Consider the following 20121-nt stretch of genomic DNA (forward strand, 5'->3'; position numbering starts at 1 on the left):
TATAAATAATTTAGGTCCCAAAACAGAACCCTGAGGCACTCCACATACAATATCCAGCTCACTCGATTGGTATTCACCCAACTTCACAAATTGACGCCTCTGTGTCAAATAACTTCTAATCCATTTCAGAACCATTCCTCTGATCCCATATTTTTCTAACTTATCCATTAATAACTCATGATTGATTGTGTCAAATGCTTTTTTTTAGGTCAATAAATATTCCTATCGTGTATTTCCTCTCATCCATAGCACTTGTAATGTCCTCCATCAGGTCCGTAATGGTCAAACCTTATTAGCAGGTGTTCTGTCAACAGTTATACAGATGTCTGTTGTGGAGTACATAACTACGTAATGACTCAAGTTGAAGGTGCACATACATTATGTGTGCTGTATGCCAGCTATGCATTTTATCCCAGTTTTGATCATATGTTGGATATCTGGTTATCCATGCTGCCATTTTGAACAAAGCCCCTGTGAGGCTGACTCCAACTCTGCCATACATTCATGGTTATACTGTGCCACCCAGACTGGGGTATTGCATTGGTCCACTTAGTGTCCCTGTATGTCTGTTCCCTTTCTTGCCCGTCAGTCTGGCAGAGAGGCGGATGCAGAGAAGGTGATTTTTCATCACTTGTTTTTACTCTCTCTCTGTTTGTGGTGTGTTATTTCAATAAGTACTGTAGGGGATGATCTGGCTGCACTGTGATCTTCATTTTTTATGATGAATACTATTACACTTGCATGGCTGTTGTGTTTACTGCATCACTTCTTTGAATATGTACAATAAATTTTGGGGCCTTTCATAGGTTTTTAGTATTCTACGTACTTGCAGTGTATCTACATTACCCGTCTTGTGGCGAGTGCAGTTTAGTCATCTGTTGGACTCTGGTGTGCAGGTGATCCGCAGAGGCTGGCTCACCATCAACATCAGTATCATGAAGGGAGGATCCAAGGACTACTGGTTTGTCCTGACTGCCGAGTCTCTCTCCTGGTACAAAGATGAAGAGGTGAGACTCCTTATGGTTTAGTAAACACACAAAAATATTTGCTCTCCTTTTCTGTATGGAAATAGTTAGAGGACATTTGCTTTTATTTTCCAAAGACATTCAGCAGATTTAGTGTTACTATTGTAAGACTGACTGTAGTCGTGACAGAGTTGATGGTTAATATTTATCACTACATCACTTTGATCAGGAGAAGGAGAAGAAGTACATGCTACCTCTGGACAACCTGAAGCTGAGAGATGTGGAGAAAGGCTTCATGTCCAGCAAACATGTCTTTGCCATCTTCAACACTGAGCAGAGGTGTGAATCTTCTATGAGCCTCTAAACAGTGTGTATAGTGTTCATCCATTTTAATCTTTTGGTTGATGACTGTACATGTTTGCATCGCAGGAATGTGTATAAAGACCTGCGACAGATTGAGCTGGCATGTGACAGTCAGGAGGATGTCGACAGTTGGAAGGCTTCGTTCCTGAGAGCTGGTGTTTACCCAGAGAAAGATCAGGTGCACAGGAGGTTTTTTTTTTTTGAACATTTTCAGACTAAATCATTAGCAAATAGTATTTATAAAGGGTCTCGTTGTTTCTTGAAATGTAGCCTAAGGATATTTAAAGATACATAATGTAAATGTTTGCCAATCAGCTTTGTCGACTGTTTGCATATATTTGGGTACGACTAGTTTAATTAATTTTTAAGCCTGGAGCGTTACCACTGCCAGTAGAGATGCAGCTGATGGAAACTGTTTCTACATCTCTGCTTCTGTATCTGCTTTATCATCTCTTTTGTCTCGTCTCCTCCAGCCTGAGAACGACGATGCGATGAATCCTACTGACACCCTGTCCATGGACCCTCAGCTGGAACGGCAGGTGGAGACCATCCGCAACCTCGTGGACTCCTATATTGGCATCGTCAACAAGTCCATCAGAGACCTCATGCCCAAAACCATCATGCACCTCATGATCAACAGCGTGTGTTATCTGCTTCACCTGTCTTGTTTTCTGTAGTTATACTCAACTTCAAGGGTTCTCAGATCGAGAGCGTATAAATGAAAAATGAGTTGAAAAGTCACTCATCAGTAACATGTGCCACTCTCTTCTGCTATTCTACTGTATATCTTTGCTCTCTCGTTTCCAGGCGAAGGACTTTATTCACTCCGAGCTGCTGGCCTACCTGTACTCGGCCGGGGACCAGGGCAGTTTGATGGAGGAGTCGGCAGAACAGGCTCAGAGGAGAGATGAGATGCTGAGGATGTACCACGCGCTGAAAGAGGCCCTGGTGATCATTGGAGACATCAGCACCACCACCATTTCTACGCCGGTGCCTCCACCAGTAGATGACACCTGGATAGCCAAGGACCCAAGGTAACTGCCCTGAAAAAAGTGTTGCAGGGATGGACGGTGTAAAGGCTCAGATAGGTGGGTCTGAAATATTGGAGATGTCATGGTGCTTTCATGGTTCTCTTTTGTTGTTATGTCTATGTCATAAAAAATGATTTAGTGGCCAAACAATAGGAAAGTTATTACTATTGTGTTTAACTACAATACCAGTAGAGCATTAAATTAGACACTTAAGCCTATAAATGGAATATACTGTATAATTACTATTAGTGCAAAAGTGCCTGATGCTCACTGCTAAACACTGGCTTTATTATTCAAAATATATCTAATAGGCATCCACTAGTGGTAAGTTTTCCAACTACTCGACTGCTCATTATTTCTTTGTTTTGACTCATATTTCTTAAATTGCTTTAGTATACTCATAGAATCCTTAAGCTTTGAAGGATGATTTTTCTGCAGATATTAGTATCAGAAATGGTGCATCTTATAATCCAAAACATTTATTAAGCTTCTTTAAGGAAAATGAAAACTCTATAATGTTGAACAGGATTTAGTGGACATCTCATTTTCAAATACAGTGGTGTGAAAAAGTATTTGCCCCCTTACTGATTTCTTATCTTTTTGCATGTTTGTCACACTGTAATGTTTCAGATCATCAAACAAATTTAAATATTAGTCAACGATAACACAAGTAAACACATCATGCAGTTTTTAAATGAAGGTTTTTATTATTAAGGGAAAACAAAATCCAAAACTACAAAGCCCTGTGTGAATAAGTGTTTCCCCCCCCTGTCAAAACATAACTTAACTCTGTATGTGTGGCGTAAAAGTAACACCGCATTTCAGAAAAAGAACATCATACCAACAGTAAAATATGGTGGTGGTAGTGTGATGGTCTGGGGCTGTTTTGCTGCTTCAGGCCCTGGAAGACATGCTGTGATAAGTGGAACCATGAATTCTGCTGTGTACCAAAATATCCTGGAGGAGAATGTCCGGCCATCCGTTTGACCTCAAGCTGAAGCGAACTTGGGTTCTGCAGCAGGACAATGATCCAAAGCACACCAGCAAGTCCACTTCTGAATGGCTGAAGGAAAAACAAAATGAAGACTTTGGAGTGGCCTAGTCAAAGTCCTGACCTGAATCCAATTGAGATGGTGTGGCATGACCTTAAAAAGGCAGTTCATGCCCGAAAACCCTCCAATGTGGCTGGCTTACAACAATTCTGCAAAGATGAGTGGGCCAAAATTCCTCCACAGCGCTGTGGCAGACTCATGGCAAGTTATCGAAAACGCTTGATTGCAGTTGTTGCTGCTAAGGGTGGCCCAACCAGTTATTAGGTTTAGGGGGCAAACACTTATTCACACAGAGCTTTGTAGTTTTGGATTTTGTTTTCCCTTAATAATAAAAACCTTCATTTAAAAACTGCATGATGTGTTTACTTGTGTTATCTTTGACTAATATTTAAATTTGTTTGATGATCTGAAACATTACAGTGTGACAAACATGCAAAAAGATAAGAAATCAGTAAGGGGGCAAATACTTTTTCACACCACTGTAACTTTTTACTCAGAAGTGTTGGGTTCTTGTGTTTCAGCCCTCCACCAGCATCTCGCCCTGCCTCAGCATTCGTGCCCCCTCCCAGTCGACCCCCAGCAGTGAGGGGGCCGACCCCCGGTCCTCCACCACCCCTCAGCACCTCTCCAGCTTTCGGAGTACCACCCGTGCCCTCTCGACCCCCGCCAGGCCAAACAGCGTACGCAGCCGATCCCAATTCTGGAGGCGTGCCTCTTATTCCATCAAGGCCGGCCCGGGTGCCTCCTGCGCTGCCGCCGGGGATTCCCAGGTAAAACCGTGCATGTACACACACATATACTCTTTTGTGGCTTTGATATTGGTGGGAAGTTGATGTGAAAGTGGACTGAGCTGCTGCTGAAGGACTGTGCTTTATGTTCTGTCTTTTGGTGGTTTGGGATTCATTGGTGCATGAATATCTGATGATATCTTGCCTTGCATGTTTCTCTCTCCCCTCAATACCTCCCATCCTCTCTCTCTCTGTCCCTCCTCTCTTCCTGCAGCAGAAGACCCCCGGCTGCTCCCAACCGGCCCACTATCATACGTCCTTCAGAGCCCTCCCTGCTTGACTAGAAACGCATTCGCAAGCACGTTTTCTTCTTGTTTACACTTTGTCCTACTGTAACTGGGAATCGGATGCTGTGTCAGTCTGTGCATTTCAGAAGCATTATGTATGTACTTTTGACTTTATGAACTTGTCTGCTTTCAGCATTATAAAAGGGATGGTTTTATTGACTTGTCACCTTAGATTTTGCTTGTTTCATTTGAAATGAAATGTGCCTCAAAACAATTTATGATTCAACTTTTTATATAACGCTAAGGAGTTGTATATCTGCTAATGTTTTGTCAGTAATCTTACACACTAAGCACCTCATTAAGTAAAAAGCACTTTTTGATAAAGTCCTTTTCCTCCTCAGTTTTGGTCAATTCAGTCAACCTTCAGATGAGCTTATTAAAGTTTAGACTGACCAGTGGAATTTGAGTGCTTCAACATTTTTTTTGCCAATTATTGTGTTGCAAGGATTTTCAAGTACAGTTAGGCATTAGTACTTCTCTTCTATGGACCAATTAACCATGAGACATAGGAGGAAGAAGGTTGGGGGGAGACACTGCAGCAGCTGGATGTCTTCTGGTGTGTTACTGACAATAATACAGTAATGAGGTAAGACTGACCTTGCACATCCATGCGTCCTCTGACAGTTTCCTCCCACAACTGCTCATCCTCAGTGAGAAAAGAAGTGCCTTGGCAAAGATGATTTTCTAATTCCTTCATAAATCACTATCGTCACAAGCCATAATGAAAACAAAGATCATGTAAGAACAAGGGCCTCTCTTTCAGAAGGTGTAGAAAGCAATAGATTGAATAAAAGAACAGAAAAAAGAAGGCATGGTGGCTGTTGGTTCTTTCTGTTGTTAGACATGCTTTGCTTCATTTCTTTCTCAGGTTTGTCTTGTTTTATCATTCATGCAAAGTGCTGTTTTCACAAACTGAACATGCAGTACATGCTTCCTGTCACAACAGAGTCCAGGTCAAAACCGTCTCCAGAAGTTTTTGCTTTTCTGTATGCAGCCTTGCATGACCTTCCTTCCTTACTGTATGATGGAGCTATAGGTCGCCATGGTAACTGTGGTTGTCAGTGGCAACATAGTAACAATAGCGTTGCATATTGTTCGTGGGCCGGTTGAGCTGCATGGGAATCAGCAAATGTTTCTGCTGATCTTTTCCTCCTCCGCTCTGGCCGTCAGCTGTGCGCTACTGATCTATGTTGTCAAAAACTTACTAGAAGTCTTATTGTGGTCTTCTCACACAGGCGACCTCCTTCCCGTCCCAGCCACTGGTGAAGGGAACACGTGCTGTATGTTTCCCACTAACTCTGTAACCCCTCAGTGACTCAGCCAGCAGATGCTGGAAGAATCTGCTCTGCCTGGTGCCGTGCCAGTTTCTCTTCTCTAAAGCTGTTTCCTGTGTAAACTTTAGAATCTGTTGATGCTTTATTGTTTGACATTGAAGGAGGAGAATGATGCAAAAATAATGGACATACATTTTGAGGGTAGTTGTAGTCAAATGTTGGGGTTGTCTTAGTCCACAATGAAAAAACTACATCACTCCAAATAAATGAAATTGTACAAAATACTTGTAATCTCTATACACTGAGGTAAGTTTTAGGCTAGCACAGTGTTTTTAGTTTTTAATATACAATGTATATCACTCTCTTTGCCTCTAAATACAACTGAAATACTTTTAAATCTGTATGTACTGAATTAAAGACTAAGAAACACTATGTAGATGCAAATAGGTGGACAAAAAAATATAGTCCACACACACACACAAATGGTATATTGTATTAATCATTATTTATACACCAACATCTTTTTTTTTTCTTGTATTGCTAGACAGTATGTGTAAAACAACTATTTGTGGATGCCATGAACTATAAAATAAGTTGGTACCCACATTGATCAATTTACATAGTAAATCAAAAAAGCCTCAATGTAGCAATGTTTAAATTTGACATGTATTTGTATTATCATAGCATCAAATGCAGTTAATTCATTCTTTAAATGACTTGGTATTTGACCACAGTTTTTGTTCAGGTCAGACATTAGGGGGCGCTACATCTGCAAAAATCATGTTTTTAAGACAAGTCTTTGTGGTAGAGAGTTTGCTTTATTGTTTTCAGTGACTATTCTAATCACCACATGACATATTTACAAATATTATGAAATTGGCAGCTCTGTCACCAACCAATTCAGGAAAACAAAAAATTAATATCAGTGACTCCCACAAAAACCTGATTATTTTGTAGAATATATAAAAAGGTCCACTGTTAATTAACAAAAACATTCAATGGCTGACCGAGTAGAACCAAGGGGGGAAGAAATAGCAAAACTACTGGAAGAAATACATGGAGTTGTACTGGCACATGACAAGAAATCAGTAACATCTCGACATTACCTGTCCAAAAGGCTCAAAGGACAGACACTGACAAATCCCCATTCTAATGGCAGGATCTTACACCATCAGGAACAAATCTATCATTACCCATATTGCACACTGTTATCCTTTGTAAACCAGCAAACAGTTCTGTGTTGTATAACCAACCTTTAACTTTTATTAGGGTCATTTCAGCTTTAGCAAAAAAATAAAAAAATCCATGAACCTCAAACCAGTTTCAAAATATAGGACAGCAGTTAGACTACACTTTTGTTCTTCTGTCTAAAAATGTATTTCCTCATTGATTTGAGGTACACTTTGACATTAAAGGCACTAATGACCAGCTTCAATTTTCCCTGACTCTTCATTATCTGGTTACCCTTCTAATATTTAATTATTGCTTACAAACCGATATAAAACAATGTATGAAATTAAAATTGGAACATAATTTGAACAGGTAACCAGCTAAACATCTCGTGTGGGGATTGTCCTCCTTCACAGCTTGTCTGGAAATGCAGCACGATGTTCTATGTGCAGACCCTCCGCTTATCATCAAACAGTTTACGGACAGTGTAGACCTGGCAATGGAGGAATAAACAGTTGGAGCAGCATGTTGGCTACTGTCATTCAAACAGCTTGTAAACCCTCAGAAATGTGATTACCCCAATCCTTTAGCAGGTAAGTTACGGTGTTGTACTCTGTGGTGTGTCCGTGGTCTGTTTACCTGGGTGAGGGCCACACATAGCATCACCAGCATGCTAGCACAAGACCAGAATGAGACCCTCCAAAGGTTATCTTCCAGGAGGTTTCGGTCCCGTGCTTCAAAGGCCCGCAACACCGTCTGCATCTGCCGGCTGCGCTCCAAGCGTCTGTACAGTGAGTCCATGGACTCCTGAGGAAATACGGGATGGTTGCAATGACAGAGAAGTGATAAAGTGAGAAAAACAAAATGACTCAATGGACAAGATGGTCTCAACATGACAAGAGTTTTTAAGTATTCATTACACATCCTCAGTTGAGGCCCCTGATAACACTAGATGCCAATGGCTGACAGCTACACCTTACCTGTTTCAAGACAATTCAATTATTTTCTATGCTGGTTTTGATTCTGTGTCAAACCATGACGCTCGTTGCAACCATCACTGTGGTTTGGTTTGTTAGAAGAGCAGCTAATGTTTCCAGCCAATGGTGCCAGTTAGGAGTTTTGTAGTGGGCACATATTAGTGGCTGACCTTGTTCTACCTTTTCCATATTGCCAGCACAAACCATGAGAACATCAAAACCAACAGTGCGTTGGTCTTTCAATACGTTTCCACTTCCCCTGACTGTCTGCGGCTCTCAGGTCTGAGCTCAACTTTTTTCCCCCTAATTAACGACAAAATAAAATGGCTTTGAAAAAAAATACCAAATGATGTAATAAAACAGCTGGGAACTGTAGTTTTTAACAAACATTACTCAAACCGGAGTTAACAGTGCATCTGTTGGGGACTATTTTCAGCTGCAGATTAATACACAGTTGGTGCTCTAGTGAATATGTACAGCAGCAGGACAGTCACCTCAATGGGACGGGCTTCAAATAAATGACTATGTGTTTTCATCATTATGAGGAAGTGTCACCTGGTGGCTCACTGCTGTGTTTTCAGTGGTCTTTGAATAATGATGGAGCTCTGGCACAGATAGGCTGGGCATCAATCCAAAATTTTCAATACAGGTTCCCATACTTTTTTTTAATACCAATTTTAACAACCAGTTCCTTCCTTTTGTGCACTCAACGCAGTTTCATAGCATAAAAAGTAAATGTAGCATTTTTTTGCTTTTATTTTCTTAAGTGTGTCACAGAGAAGCAGACAGACAAGGCGACCTATGACAAATTTCAGAAGTTCGAGTCCAACCGCCGACATCCCGTACAGACTGTTTGGGTATATGGAGTGTTGATTGTGACCATTTAGCCATCAGGGTGCACCCTAGAATCAGTTCATTTTTGATTTTGTCCTTTCATGGGATTTGTTTATGATAAAAATATAAAATAATGCCAGCGTTATCCTTTAAATTGACAAATTATTAAAGCAGCTTAACAGTTAATGGACAAAGAAAGTAAACCATTATCCAGCTTGTTGTTTTCAAGGTACAGTATAATTAAGGGTATTGAATTCTACAAGAGCAAGGACAGATCTAATTCTGAAAAAAAAGTGTTTAATAAAAACATGCTAAATGTCTCACCTGGGTGTTCAGAAGATATTTGAGCATTTCTGTTAGCAACAGGGATTTAACTAGAGGTCAGCTGATAATGAACTGGATTTCCCTTCAGAATAAAAATCTAAACCCAAGCCATGCATCTCACCTTGATGTCCTCCAGCTTGTACTCCAGCAGGCTTCCATCAGGCTCGCCTAAACCCGCCCACTCATCATCTCCACCCACATCTCCTCCTTGACCCTCAATGATGATCTCAAAGAACACCACCTTCTCTGAGAAGCGGCTGAAGCTGTTGTCAAAGCAGATCTGATAGTCTCCCTCCACTGTAGACTCCACCCTGGAAGAGCAGGAAGTACAGTCTAAGTCAGACAGGTAGGTCCAACAATGCTGAGTCAGAATTATGAACTATGATTAAGAGCTGAGGTCAATGTTAGGCTGCACTGACACATGGAGTCCATCAGAGCGTCGAGACTCGTAGATCAGCCAGATGCCCTCTGGTGAGAGGATGGTGAAGTCTACATCCATATCAGCACCTGCTATCACCTGAATAAACAAACACACACACACACACACACACACACACACACACACCAGAGCACATACGTACTGAACAACAGGCTCACAATGAACCACAATATAAAACACATTTCTTTGTTGTTCTGTTTCTTTTATTATATCTAATTAGATACACTTGAGGTATAGACTGGAAATATGTGTAGATTGACGAGGTATGACATGTAACAACCATCATACCGTGCATATTATATTTATATGACATGTATCTAGGTCACGAGAACGCCCCAAGGCGTTTCAAGAGAGCTTAATTGTTTATAATGTACCTCTTAGAAACTCCCACTAAACAAACACAGTGCTGAATAGTATAACTTTTATTATGAGTCATGTGCCTGTGTAAATAAGCGTTTTAAGAGACATTTAAATGGTGTTACACATGTTTGACAGTAGTAGAGCTGAAGAGGTCTGTCACTAAATGAACCAGCAGCTATTTAAGTAAACACAATCCACTAGTTCTAATGCCTTTAATGTGAACGCTTGCCAATTTTCTAACTCCCCTGTAGTAGTAAATTCATAATTGGACATAAAAGCCATTTGAATGTGTTTGGAAAATTACAATCAGTATTTTCACATTTTCTGATATTTTGCAGGCCAAATGCTTCAAGTGGAAAATACCTGGATGCATGAATAATGAAAATAACTGAGTTTCAGCCCCAGACTGGATATTTTACTGAGTACTCAGAGCTATCGTGACTAATTTCATTTTAATAAAGATTTAAGGATCCTCTACATCCACATTAGTTACTGACTTTAAGATTCTGTTCATGATCCTCAAAGCTTCTGAAAGAGAGTATGAATAAACCTGAGACAACAGATGGTTTTCCCTCCTGGTCCTCTAAGTCTTGCAAACAAGGACAAGAACTTGCTGGATGACCAGAGGCTACCAGGATGTTTATGGCCTTATGTAGCCTATTTTACCATTTTTGCACTGTATCTGGAAAACGTGACCTAGCTACACCTACATAGCTATTTGACAGTTTCCTCACTTTTCATGTTAACTCTCACAGTGTAAAGGTAAAGGCTGGGTATGAGCTGCCATGTGCTTACAGCTGCAGTTGATGTCATGCAGGCTCAGATGTCAGCTAGCTACAGGAATCACAGCTAATAACTGTTAGCCGCACCGACAACCCAGCCCTACATCCTCTAACAGATAACTGTGAACTCAGTGAGTGATTTTGTGTGCAGACCACACACAGTTACCTGATACTCCACCTCCATCGTACCATTTTTGACTGCTGTCTGAAAGAAGCACTCGGAAGATCCGGCTGGCAGCAAAAAGGTGAACTCGCTGTCTTTGCTCTGTGCAAAACAGCCCACAGAACTTAAACACCACCCAAATACTACTGTGAGGACAAGCAGCCGTGCCCTACTCCCCTCTTTCCTCCGGAGAACGTCCATGATGGAGATAATCCCAAACACAGGGCTATCTAAATTCAGCCATCTCCTTCGCATCTTTCTTCCGCAGTAGAACTTCGCGATATTTTGTGATTGGACGGAGACCCGCCAACGAGGACACAGCTGAGGACCAATCAGAAGAGGAAGAGTAGCAGTTCTCCTCCAATCACTGCAGGGCTGAGGTCTTCAACCAGTTAGTGTTTCATTACCCGGCGAGTTCGTTGTTACAACCTGTTATGGAGTATGTACTGTACTGACAGCTACGAACAACAGTAAAACTAAACGCATACGTGACCGAGCTAAAGGGCATTGGGACAAAAACATATTGCTGGTCCCCACAGCGCTTTCTTTATTTCCCCAGACACCTAGAAACCAACTGAAATTATTTGGCTAGTTGAATAACTGATTAGTGGATAGTCAGCAAATTAATTGTCAATTACTGGATAATGAATTAACCGCATAAGTGATTTTGAAGCAAGAATGCCAAACGTTTTCTGGTTTATCCAAAATACTTAATCTAGAATAGGGCCCCTGAAGACAATCCCATCTGACATTGGGCAAGAGGCAGGGTACACCCTGGACAGGTCGCCAGTCTATCACAAGACGAGACAGACAACTACACACACTCCTACAGGCAATTTAGAGTCTCCAGTCAACCTAAGCTGCATGTCTTTGGGCTGTTGGAGAAAGCCGAATAGAACCCACACAGACCCAGGGAGAACATGCAAACTCCACACAGAAAGGCACCCAGTCGGCCCTGGCTCAAACCCAGAACTTGTTGCTGTGGGGCAACAGTGCTAACCACCATGCCGCTGTGCCGCTCCATGTTCCCCTGTCCCAGTCATCAAATGTGAACATTGTAAATAAAGGCTTTATTACCCAGTTGCTAGTAAGAAATCATCTCTTTTGACTGTACATGGCCAGACAACTCACTCAGGCTAAAACAATAAAGGTCTTAAAACTAGACGTTTATATAGGGCTCCTCTCCATGAAGCACAAGGTGGAGGATGAAGGATCTGTCAGTTGATATTTAAGTAGTGCAAATCTCCAATAAAGGTGTGACTGATGAAATTATGTTCATCCAAATGATATCAGACCCCAGGCCATTTGTTGTTCTTGACCGGTAATCTAGATTTGTCAGTGTGTGACAGTTTTTAGAAAGTGTTCTTTCCAGGGTGGAGTAAACCTTTCATTTGAACATGTTTATAAAACCTGAAATGGACGAGAGCCGTAGCTACCCCATGAACAGCTTGTGCTACCCTCTGCAAACCATAACCTGTCCTGAAAGGCTGGTATCAGATAAACACAAATCACTGATAGCACAGCTGCACATGTCAAATAAGATATTAAAAATAATTTTAAAAATCCCAAGGTAATTGTACAGTACTTTCATTTTCTGACAGAACCCTTATTGCAGTCACAACTATGGAAAATAATAATGGCTAGGCTTGTTTTATAAAGGCTAATTAGCAAGCACCAACAGTATTCACTGTTACTGTCACTGTTTGGCTGCTGACACCTGAATATTCACCATCATTAAATGCATTAGTCGCAGCTGTGTCAAAAACGTCACTAAAACCACAGTGTGGTTTAATTGTACGACATGACTTCAGACTGAGTTAGCCTATTTATAAATCTCAGGTTTTAGCACACTATATGAAATCATTCTTACCTTGTCCATTTATTCACAGTTTTTTCTGTAATAGACACCCAGTGGACCTTTTGCACAGCAGGCATTTTGACGTGTCATAATCGGAAAAGCACTGGTGCTACTATTGACATTACAGTAACCATGACTCACTGTGACAAATAGCATTTAAAAAGCTGCATCGAACACAGTTTGTGACACACTCCTTTTATCCTTATTTAGTCTTTGTTTCTCCAGTCTGTCCCTTTCATACTAGTGTTAGACACTCACAGGCAAAAAAAAAATCTTTGTCTCAGACATACAGACAAATCATTCTGATTATTATATAAATATGCAATAAAAAATAGGAAAGGTGATTTTTAAGAGAGATGGAGAGAAATGTTAGGGATGTCTGCAATATGGGAACTGAGAGCAACATGGGAAAAGTTGTATGGCAAAAATAGGAAATAAGCAATGCTTTGAAAATATGATGAAATGTAAAGAAAAACATAAACATATAAAATATAAAGGGTTGGGGAGGGGGAGAGTCACAGTGTATTATAGTGATTTATCATTTTCCATTTCTAAATCTTTTACAGCAATATATTATCGACTGTGGTTTTGGGTTTGTCTAACTATTTAACAAGCAGCAACCTCATTCTGACCCATCGTAACTGTAGACTTCCGTCTGTCCTCCCTCCTCTTTATCTTCACTCAACACCGTGCACATTTGTGTTTATGCGTGTGTGCATGTGTTTGAAGCAACAGTTTAATGTGTGTGGGTTGCAAGGAAGTCAGGGTGTATGTTGTGTGGTTTTAACATTTGCAGTCTGTCATTTCAAACTGTTCCTTCCTACAAGTAAATTAAAAAAATGCTGACTGGGTTCAAATGGCCACAAGTTTCATCGAGAACAAGCAATGAATCACCTTAAGTTAGATTCTTTATCTGATCTTCATTACATTTCACACATTTCAACTGCAATAAAATGACAAAAAGACCTGCAAATCAATACAGCGCATATGAAAAACAATTTGATAAAGAGAAGAAATTTTCTCTGAATATTTGGTGTACAGATTCATGATGAAATAGAAAAAAGAGGAAGAAAGAAATTTGTATAACCCACAAAACCTGCCTATATTTCTGCACTTCTGCTCAGCTGGCCACACATGGCTTAAGGTAGAATTTCTGTAAACTGATAGAATGTTGCAAGCTTAACAAGGCAGGCAAAACGTGCTGTGCCCTACAACAGGAAACACGTATTGATAAATCTCTGGTGAAAAGAAAAATCAAAGTGAAGCAACTTGTGATCAAAGCAGTGTCAATAAATATGGGAGGAAAACCTTGACACTGGGTCTTACACTTGAGTGAGGAACACATTAGTCCTCTTCAGTTAGCTGTGATAGCCACCTCCAGTTCCTCAGAATAAAATGCTTGAAACATCAGGTGTATATACTGTAGGTGAGAGTGCAGCATAAAACCAGATGAACTGCACTCTGACCAACAGTATATACACCTGCTGTAATGCTGCAGGGCTGTGGTTGTAGCAGTGGGTATCGCGGTCAATTCAGCTGTGAGTTTAACAGCTTGGCCCCCCAACTCAGCCTCCACAACCATTTCTACTGCTCAGTGTCAAGCTGTATGGTTCAAAAAGACTGAAAATATCCCCAAATGCATACAGCTCAGCAAGAACAAGTGACGTTTCTCAGAAACTGACAAAAAAAGTGCTGGCAGTGAGAAACCAAACCATGTGTTCAACAGAACATGAGACATAAAGAGTGAGAAACTAAAGGAAAAGAAAAAAATGTCAGCGAAGGGACAATAATTATATTCAGTAGTCATAGGGAGTGTCCCACACACGCACACTCAGCTACTCAGGCTCTCTCACTCTCTTGCCTCTTCCCCATGTCATCTTCATTTCCTCATTTACATAAGCTGGTTTGAAGAGCAATATTGCTGATAGTTGACAGCAGGCGAGTGAACACAAGAAGTGAGGGGAGGACTGAAATCTGGTCTAGACAGAGGATTTTCTCTTCTCTGGTGAGACACCTATAGAATTTAAAATAGAGAGTAGTATATCATAAAATGTTTTTAATGTTGCGTTTATTTTTAAATGGTGTTTAAGGACATATTTGCCATTCAATATCTTCAAGGAGCTTCAGAGAAGTGTATGAGAACCACACTGTGCTGCTGGATGGTTGACTGAGCCGTGGAGGAACATCTGGTATACGTCTAAATCCAAGGTGAAAGTCTTGAACATAATGTAAGAATAGGTGATTTCTTTTTAATTAGCTTGACCTGCCATGATTGGCTTTCAGTGTGTGCTTGCTGTATTCAGGGTATGTTGAAATCATTGTTTCCCAGAAGCTGATTGCACTGATAATACTTACAGTAAGCAATGTAAGTCAACCTCCTGATGTTGGTCTCTGTTTCACTTTGCTGTTTCTCTGTTTTGTCTCTCCAACACCAGACTATCTCTGTCAGCACTTCAGGCAACACCTTTAGTGCTTAACATCCCAGGTGGCGTGTGATCTGGTGGGATGGCAGAGGGCGGTGTGGGCACCTGCCCCCAGGTGTTTGTGGTGGACAGCCAGGCCACTCATGTCTCCATGCCCAGCGAGAAGAAACAGAGGTGGATGAGAGGAGGCCAAAGGTTTTTCCTCCCGCTGGTGGGACTGGTTGTGTTTGGACTGATCGTCGAGGGCTGTTTCATCTACAAACTCTACAAAAAAACAGAGGTGAGGGTGATGCCTGCATGTGACCGTGTGCTTGGAGTGCGTGGAAATTCCTTTGCTCTGGAATTCCCCTGTTACTTTACATCATAGATAACAGCCGAATCGTTTTATACATTGCCATTTATGTTCAGGTCAGTAATGACTAACGTGAGATTGTCTAGTTCTACTTCCCTTTGCTTTCTCTCTCAAGTCCAAACCTACAATACAACTTCACTTTTTAGACTGTTTCATGATGCTGTTTATTACACATGCCTCTATTATGTTATGCAATCATCACTACTGTTAAAAATTACAAGCCTTTAGTGACTGTTTATAAAAACTAAAGTTTTTATAGTGATGACAGAAGAATACGGTTTCACCAGCTACTGTAATGATCATTAACCTTCATCTCAACAACAATTGGCTGAAGGTGTGAAAACTCTTATGTAAAATAACAGTTATTTTGTTTTTATTTGCATTCAAATATCTGTATTACCATATCTGAACAAATAAAAACAGCAGTTTGTTTGACACCACAAATTTAATTGGTTTTGATTGTTCAAAAAGGTGCTTTTATCTAGTATGTGTGGATGTTTTCACACACTTCTTCGTGTACATTTCTACCAGTCTCCACGAGTTTCCTTTTCTTAGACACTCATGAACTTTTGACAGTTTGCTTGCAAACTGATAGATTTTAACGCTCATGTGTTCATTCGTTGTCTCTCACTTTCTTTTTTCTCCCTGCAGGTTATTTCCCTCTGTAGGCTGCATCCACTCTGTCAGAACCTGTCCAACCCCAGTGCATCTGGTCAACAGGTAGGCATGGGTGGACAGTACTCATATTTCTGGGTACTGGGTCACTATCTCAGGGTCTGATGTGCATTGGAGTTTTTAATTTTAACTCTATTTCTGTTTCAGGGCGGGGTCTTAATGAGTCAAGTGGGACCTCGAGGTGGTGAGTTAGTATCGATTATTGAAGTTTGTTATGTTTCATGTTCTGTATACATCAGGTGTCTCTGGGAAGGAAGTCACAGACATGATGAATGAAGCAGCCTTCAGTTAAGATGATTTAAGTACAAGAGATAAGATGTAAATAAGATTCATTGCATCATTGCAGGTTACAGTTGCACCTTTGTTTCCCCAGAACTTCAGAGTTCAAAACATGTAAAATCTCGCATGTAAATTTAAATGTGGATTTTTATATTGATTGATTGGTTGTGTGACTAATTGATCTGATCCTGCTTCCTTGAACAGAGTCCAATGAGATTCCTGTTGTGCAACACCATCTGGACCAGATCCAACAGAGGCCCTTTGCTCACCTGATGGGTTAGAGCCCTCTCATTACTCTAACCTAATTATATCCCAAATAATTGAATCCAACTTGCTTTTATAAACAACTCTATTCTCTCTTTTTCCCCTTTACCGCAGGTGCCAACAAACCAGTAGGAGAGAGCAATGTGGTGCTGTGGGTAAATGAAGGCGGCGAAGCCATCACCCACAACATGCGCTATGACACAGGCCGACTGTTAGTTGAGAAGGAGGGTTACTACTACCTCTACTCCAAAGTGCAATTAAACACTGCAGATGAGTGTTTGCTTATCCAGCACAAAGTCATGAAAAACACAAGCGCCTATGGCCATTCCATAGAACTCATGAAATCAAAAAGGTTCGTCACTGTAGCACTCCTTACTTCCTTCCTCTGTGGTTGCACCTGTGCTTACGTATGTGCAACCTGTCTGGAGCTTCACTAGTGATACCATCATGACAGTGATTTTGCTTTGTAACTTCTCTTCTTGTGAAATCTTTTTTTTTTTTCACTAGTTTCCGCTGCTGGACCCCAAAACCCCCAAGCCAGAAGGGTTCGGGGGCAGAGGATTTGTGGAACAGTTTCCTGGCTGGGATTTTCCACCTGCAGAGTGGTGATAAAATTTTTGTCACATTAGAAAATATACAGAAGATACGTCCAGGGTCTGTTGACAATTTCATGGGGGCTTTTATGATTTTTCCATAGAAACTTTGTGAACACGTTCTATGTCTTTTATGTTGTGTTATATTTTATATATCTAATATATACAATACATAATCTAATATATACCGTGCTTGATGGCAAGAGGTAGGGTACAGGTATTGGACAGGTCGCCAAACTATACAGGCCTACAGGTCACCACGTATCTTATCCTGTATGTCTGTGAACTGTGGGAGGAAGTCGGAGTACCTAAGGAAAGCAATGCGGGCACAAGAAGACGATACAAACTCCACACAGATACAAAGCTGTGACACAAGTGTGCTAACCACTGCACCGCCATGCCGCCCCGTGTTGAAATCACTTATGAAAAAAACAAACTGTTGTGAAATCATAAAGTATCTGATATTCAGATTTTACCGTTGTACTTCATTATTTGTTACATATTTTGTTATGTGAATAAAATACAGTTTCTTATGAATTAAAAATATATTGTCATCAGTTTTCAATAAGATCAATGAAAGAAAAAGATTTTTAATAAATAGTCAATGGGAAAATGAGGCATCAAACAGATTATTTTCTGCAATCTTGCAGACACACATAAGACTGTTGGATACTTGAAGCACACTGAGACAAACCAAAAATGTTGGTTACAGATTTTTTGATAAACAACAAACAGAAACCCCGGCAAGACGGTGTGTTTGTGTGTGTGAAAAGCAGGATGTGGTTGAGTAAGCATGCACTGAGGAGATGATGAAGGGGGTGAGAGTAAGAAAGAGCTGAGCCTGGTGTGGCTGACTCAGCTCTTCTCACAGTATACAGGGGAAAGTTTCACAAACATTGCACCAGTGTCAAATGGAAAAGGGCAAGCAGAGGTACAAAAGTGTTAAGTATAGGAGAGTTCAGTAGCCAGTGAGGGATACTGTAAGGGAACTAGAGTGGAAAAAATATACAAGAATCAAAGTGTATTAACGCAGAAAGGGGAAACCATGTAGACAGATAGATAGACAGGTAACCAAATACACCAAGCCTGTTTTAAGCAAGTAAGGGAAACAACTGGCCTCAGATGCTGCTGAAATATTTGGGTCATTTCCTGCTCAGAGATGGAGATAAGCATCAAAGTGAAACAAACCCACAAACAATATAATACACTTGCAACTCTGACATGAAATCTTTGCGCATAAAAAACCACCTCCAGTTTTTGTTCATCTCTTGTAATATTTACTGACACAACAGTTCTACTTAAGTACAATTTTGAAGCATTTTACTTAGTTGTTTCCATTTCATACCACTTCATTCTTCTACTCCATTACAGATCAGCCTATTAGATTACATTTTTTTGACAACTGAAGTCTTTAGTTACCTTGAAACCAAGGTAACAGTCTACACCAATCAGCCATAACATTATGACCACTCACAAGTGAAGTGAAAAACATTATCTCATTACAGTGGCGCCTGTCAGTGTGTGGGGTACATTAGGCATCAAGTGAACATTCAGTCCTTGAAGTTGATGTGTTGGAAGCAGGAAAAACAGACAGGTTTAAGGATCTGAGTGACTTTGACCAGGGCCAAACTGATGGCTGACAACTTGGTCAGAGCGTCACCCAGACTACAGGTCTTGTTGTGTGTTCCTGGTCTGCAGTGGTCAATACCTACCAACAGGTAGGTAGGACACACAGTGAACCAGTGACAGGGTCATGGACACCCAAAGATCACCGATGATGAGGTTGATCTACTGGAGAATAAACTCAAATTTCATTCATTCCTTCCAAAAGATTTCATTTGCTGGAATCTTTGTTAAAATGGCTGAAATTGAGAAATTCTGTACATTGGCCTCTATGAAGAGAAAGAGTCAGCAGCTATAGTGGTGATATCACATCTAGAGTGGGAAGGCTGGTGAATTTGTCTAACTTGTCCCTACGACCACAGGTTTCACTCCTTTTTTTCACAGAACGGTCGACACATCTGTGCTCGTCCTGTCAGTAGAGCCATGGAAGCAAATGGATTCACAGAAGATGCATCGTGAGCTGCAGAGTGACACGAGTGCTGACCAACTGCCACATTGACTCATATGTAAACTGTATTAGGCAGGTGGTCATAATGTTTTGGCTGATCTATGTATAATTGTTAAATCTATCCCACACACTGGCAGCTCTTCAGTACTAATAAGCAATAGATAATTTACATAACACATACAGTCAAATGGGCATTTTGCATATTGAGTACTTTTACACGTGATATTTCAAGCTTCACAGTGAAGTGTTTGAGTTCTAGTTGTACTGTGTGAGTGTATTGTTTGTCCCCTGCATGCACATTAAAACACATACACAAGCACACAACATGCAACCCCCTCCTTGAACCGCCACCTTATTGTGGTGGAGGGGTTTGAGTACCCAAGTGATCCTAGGAGCTATGTTGTCGGGGGCTATATGTCCCTGGTAGGGTCTCCCAAGGCAAACAGGTCCTGGGTGATGGGTCAGACTAAAAGCGGTTCAAAAGCCCTTTATGAATAGATTGAAATCAAGGACCGTGACGTCGCCCGGCATGGCGCAGCCGGGGGCCCCACCCTGGAGCCAGGCCCAGGGTTGGGGCTCGAATGCAAGAGCCTGGTGGCCGGGCCTCCCCTCACTGGGCCCGGCCGGGCTTAGCCCGAACGAGCAACGTGGGGACTCCTCCCGTAGGCCCACCACCTGCAGGAGGACCCGTAAGGGGCCGGTGCACAGTGGATTGGGCAGCAGGCGAAGGCAGGGGCCCCGACGACGCGATCTCTGGACACGGGGCCTAGCCTTGGGGACATGGCATGTCACCCCGC

At 41.2% G+C, this 20121-nt stretch overlaps 3 protein-coding genes across 7 annotated transcripts in view; 2 read left to right on the forward strand and 1 right to left on the reverse strand.

Moving 5' to 3' along the window:
• Positions 1-6007, forward strand: part of LOC109952406 (dynamin-2-like) — a 19880-nt gene extending 13873 nt beyond the window's left edge. The window contains exons 14-20 of one of the 4 annotated variants that reach the window (XM_020587474.1): positions 897-1007; positions 1195-1304; positions 1395-1506; positions 1802-1969; positions 2136-2362; positions 3933-4181; positions 4417-6007. In XM_020587474.1, coding sequence (XP_020443130.1) covers positions 897-1007; positions 1195-1304; positions 1395-1506; positions 1802-1969; positions 2136-2362; positions 3933-4181; positions 4417-4483 — 1044 coding nt within the window. In that variant the 3' untranslated portion in view covers positions 4484-6007. Of the gene's footprint in view, positions 1-896; positions 1008-1194; positions 1305-1394; positions 1507-1801; positions 1970-2135; positions 2363-3932; positions 4182-4413 lie in introns of all 4 variants that reach the window. The other 3 variants (XM_020587472.1, XM_020587473.1, XM_020587470.1) reach the window with 3 other exon arrangements.
• Positions 6008-6409: 402 nt separating this feature from the next.
• tmed1b (transmembrane p24 trafficking protein 1b) lies at positions 6410-11101 on the reverse strand. Its single transcript, XM_020587475.1, has 5 exons — positions 10813-11101; positions 9485-9582; positions 9187-9376; positions 7570-7737; positions 6410-7423 (listed from the first exon to the last, which is right to left on the reverse strand). Exons 1-5 carry the CDS (start codon positions 11062-11064, stop codon positions 7373-7375), a joined length of 759 nt encoding a protein of 252 aa, XP_020443131.1. The 5' UTR covers positions 11065-11101; the 3' UTR covers positions 6410-7372.
• A 3480-nt stretch (positions 11102-14581) lies between these two features.
• LOC109952415 (tumor necrosis factor ligand superfamily member 14-like) lies at positions 14582-17722 on the forward strand. 2 transcript variants are annotated; one of them, XM_020587485.1, is made up of 8 exons: positions 14582-14672; positions 14786-14895; positions 15103-15370; positions 16094-16162; positions 16265-16301; positions 16601-16672; positions 16775-17012; positions 17168-17722. In XM_020587485.1, the coding sequence occupies exons 3-8, from the start codon at positions 15173-15175 to the stop codon at positions 17355-17357; spliced, it is 804 nt and encodes a 267-aa protein (XP_020443141.1). In that variant the 5' UTR covers positions 14582-14672; positions 14786-14895; positions 15103-15172; the 3' UTR covers positions 17358-17722. The 2 variants fall into 2 exon arrangements, with proteins under 2 accessions (XP_020443141.1, XP_020443140.1); XM_020587484.1 differs by having other exon boundaries at positions 14786-14875.
• Positions 17723-20121: the final 2399 nt, after the last annotated feature.

This window comes from Monopterus albus, unplaced genomic scaffold (genome assembly GCF_001952655.1).
Source record: "Monopterus albus unplaced genomic scaffold, M_albus_1.0 scaffold458.1, whole genome shotgun sequence".
Lineage (NCBI taxonomy): Eukaryota > Metazoa > Chordata > Actinopteri > Synbranchiformes > Synbranchidae > Monopterus > Monopterus albus.

What these genes read in the sequence shown, in the direction of transcription:
- tmed1b (XM_020587475.1), bottom strand. Translation starts at nt 11,064, where the DNA reads ATGCGAAGGAGATGGCTGAATTTAGATAGCCCTGTGTTTGGGATTATC. An exon ending in CGCTCTGATGGACTCCATGT is followed by an intron (nt 9,377 to 9,484) that starts GTCAGTGCAGCC and finishes CTGCTCTTCCAG; the next exon opens with GGTGGAGTCTACAGTGGAGG. An exon ending in TATGTGTGGCCCTCACCCAG is followed by an intron (nt 7,424 to 7,569) that starts GTAAACAGACCA and finishes CTCCATTGCCAG; the next exon opens with GTCTACACTGTCCGTAAACT.
- LOC109952415 (XM_020587485.1), top strand. Translation starts at nt 15,173, where the DNA reads ATGGCAGAGGGCGGTGTGGGCACCTGCCCCCAGGTGTTTGTGGTGGAC. An exon ending in CCAGTGCATCTGGTCAACAG is followed by an intron (nt 16,163 to 16,264) that starts GTAGGCATGGGT and finishes TTTCTGTTTCAG; the next exon opens with GGCGGGGTCTTAATGAGTCA. An exon ending in TCAAGTGGGACCTCGAGGTG is followed by an intron (nt 16,302 to 16,600) that starts GTGAGTTAGTAT and finishes TTCCTTGAACAG; the next exon opens with AGTCCAATGAGATTCCTGTT.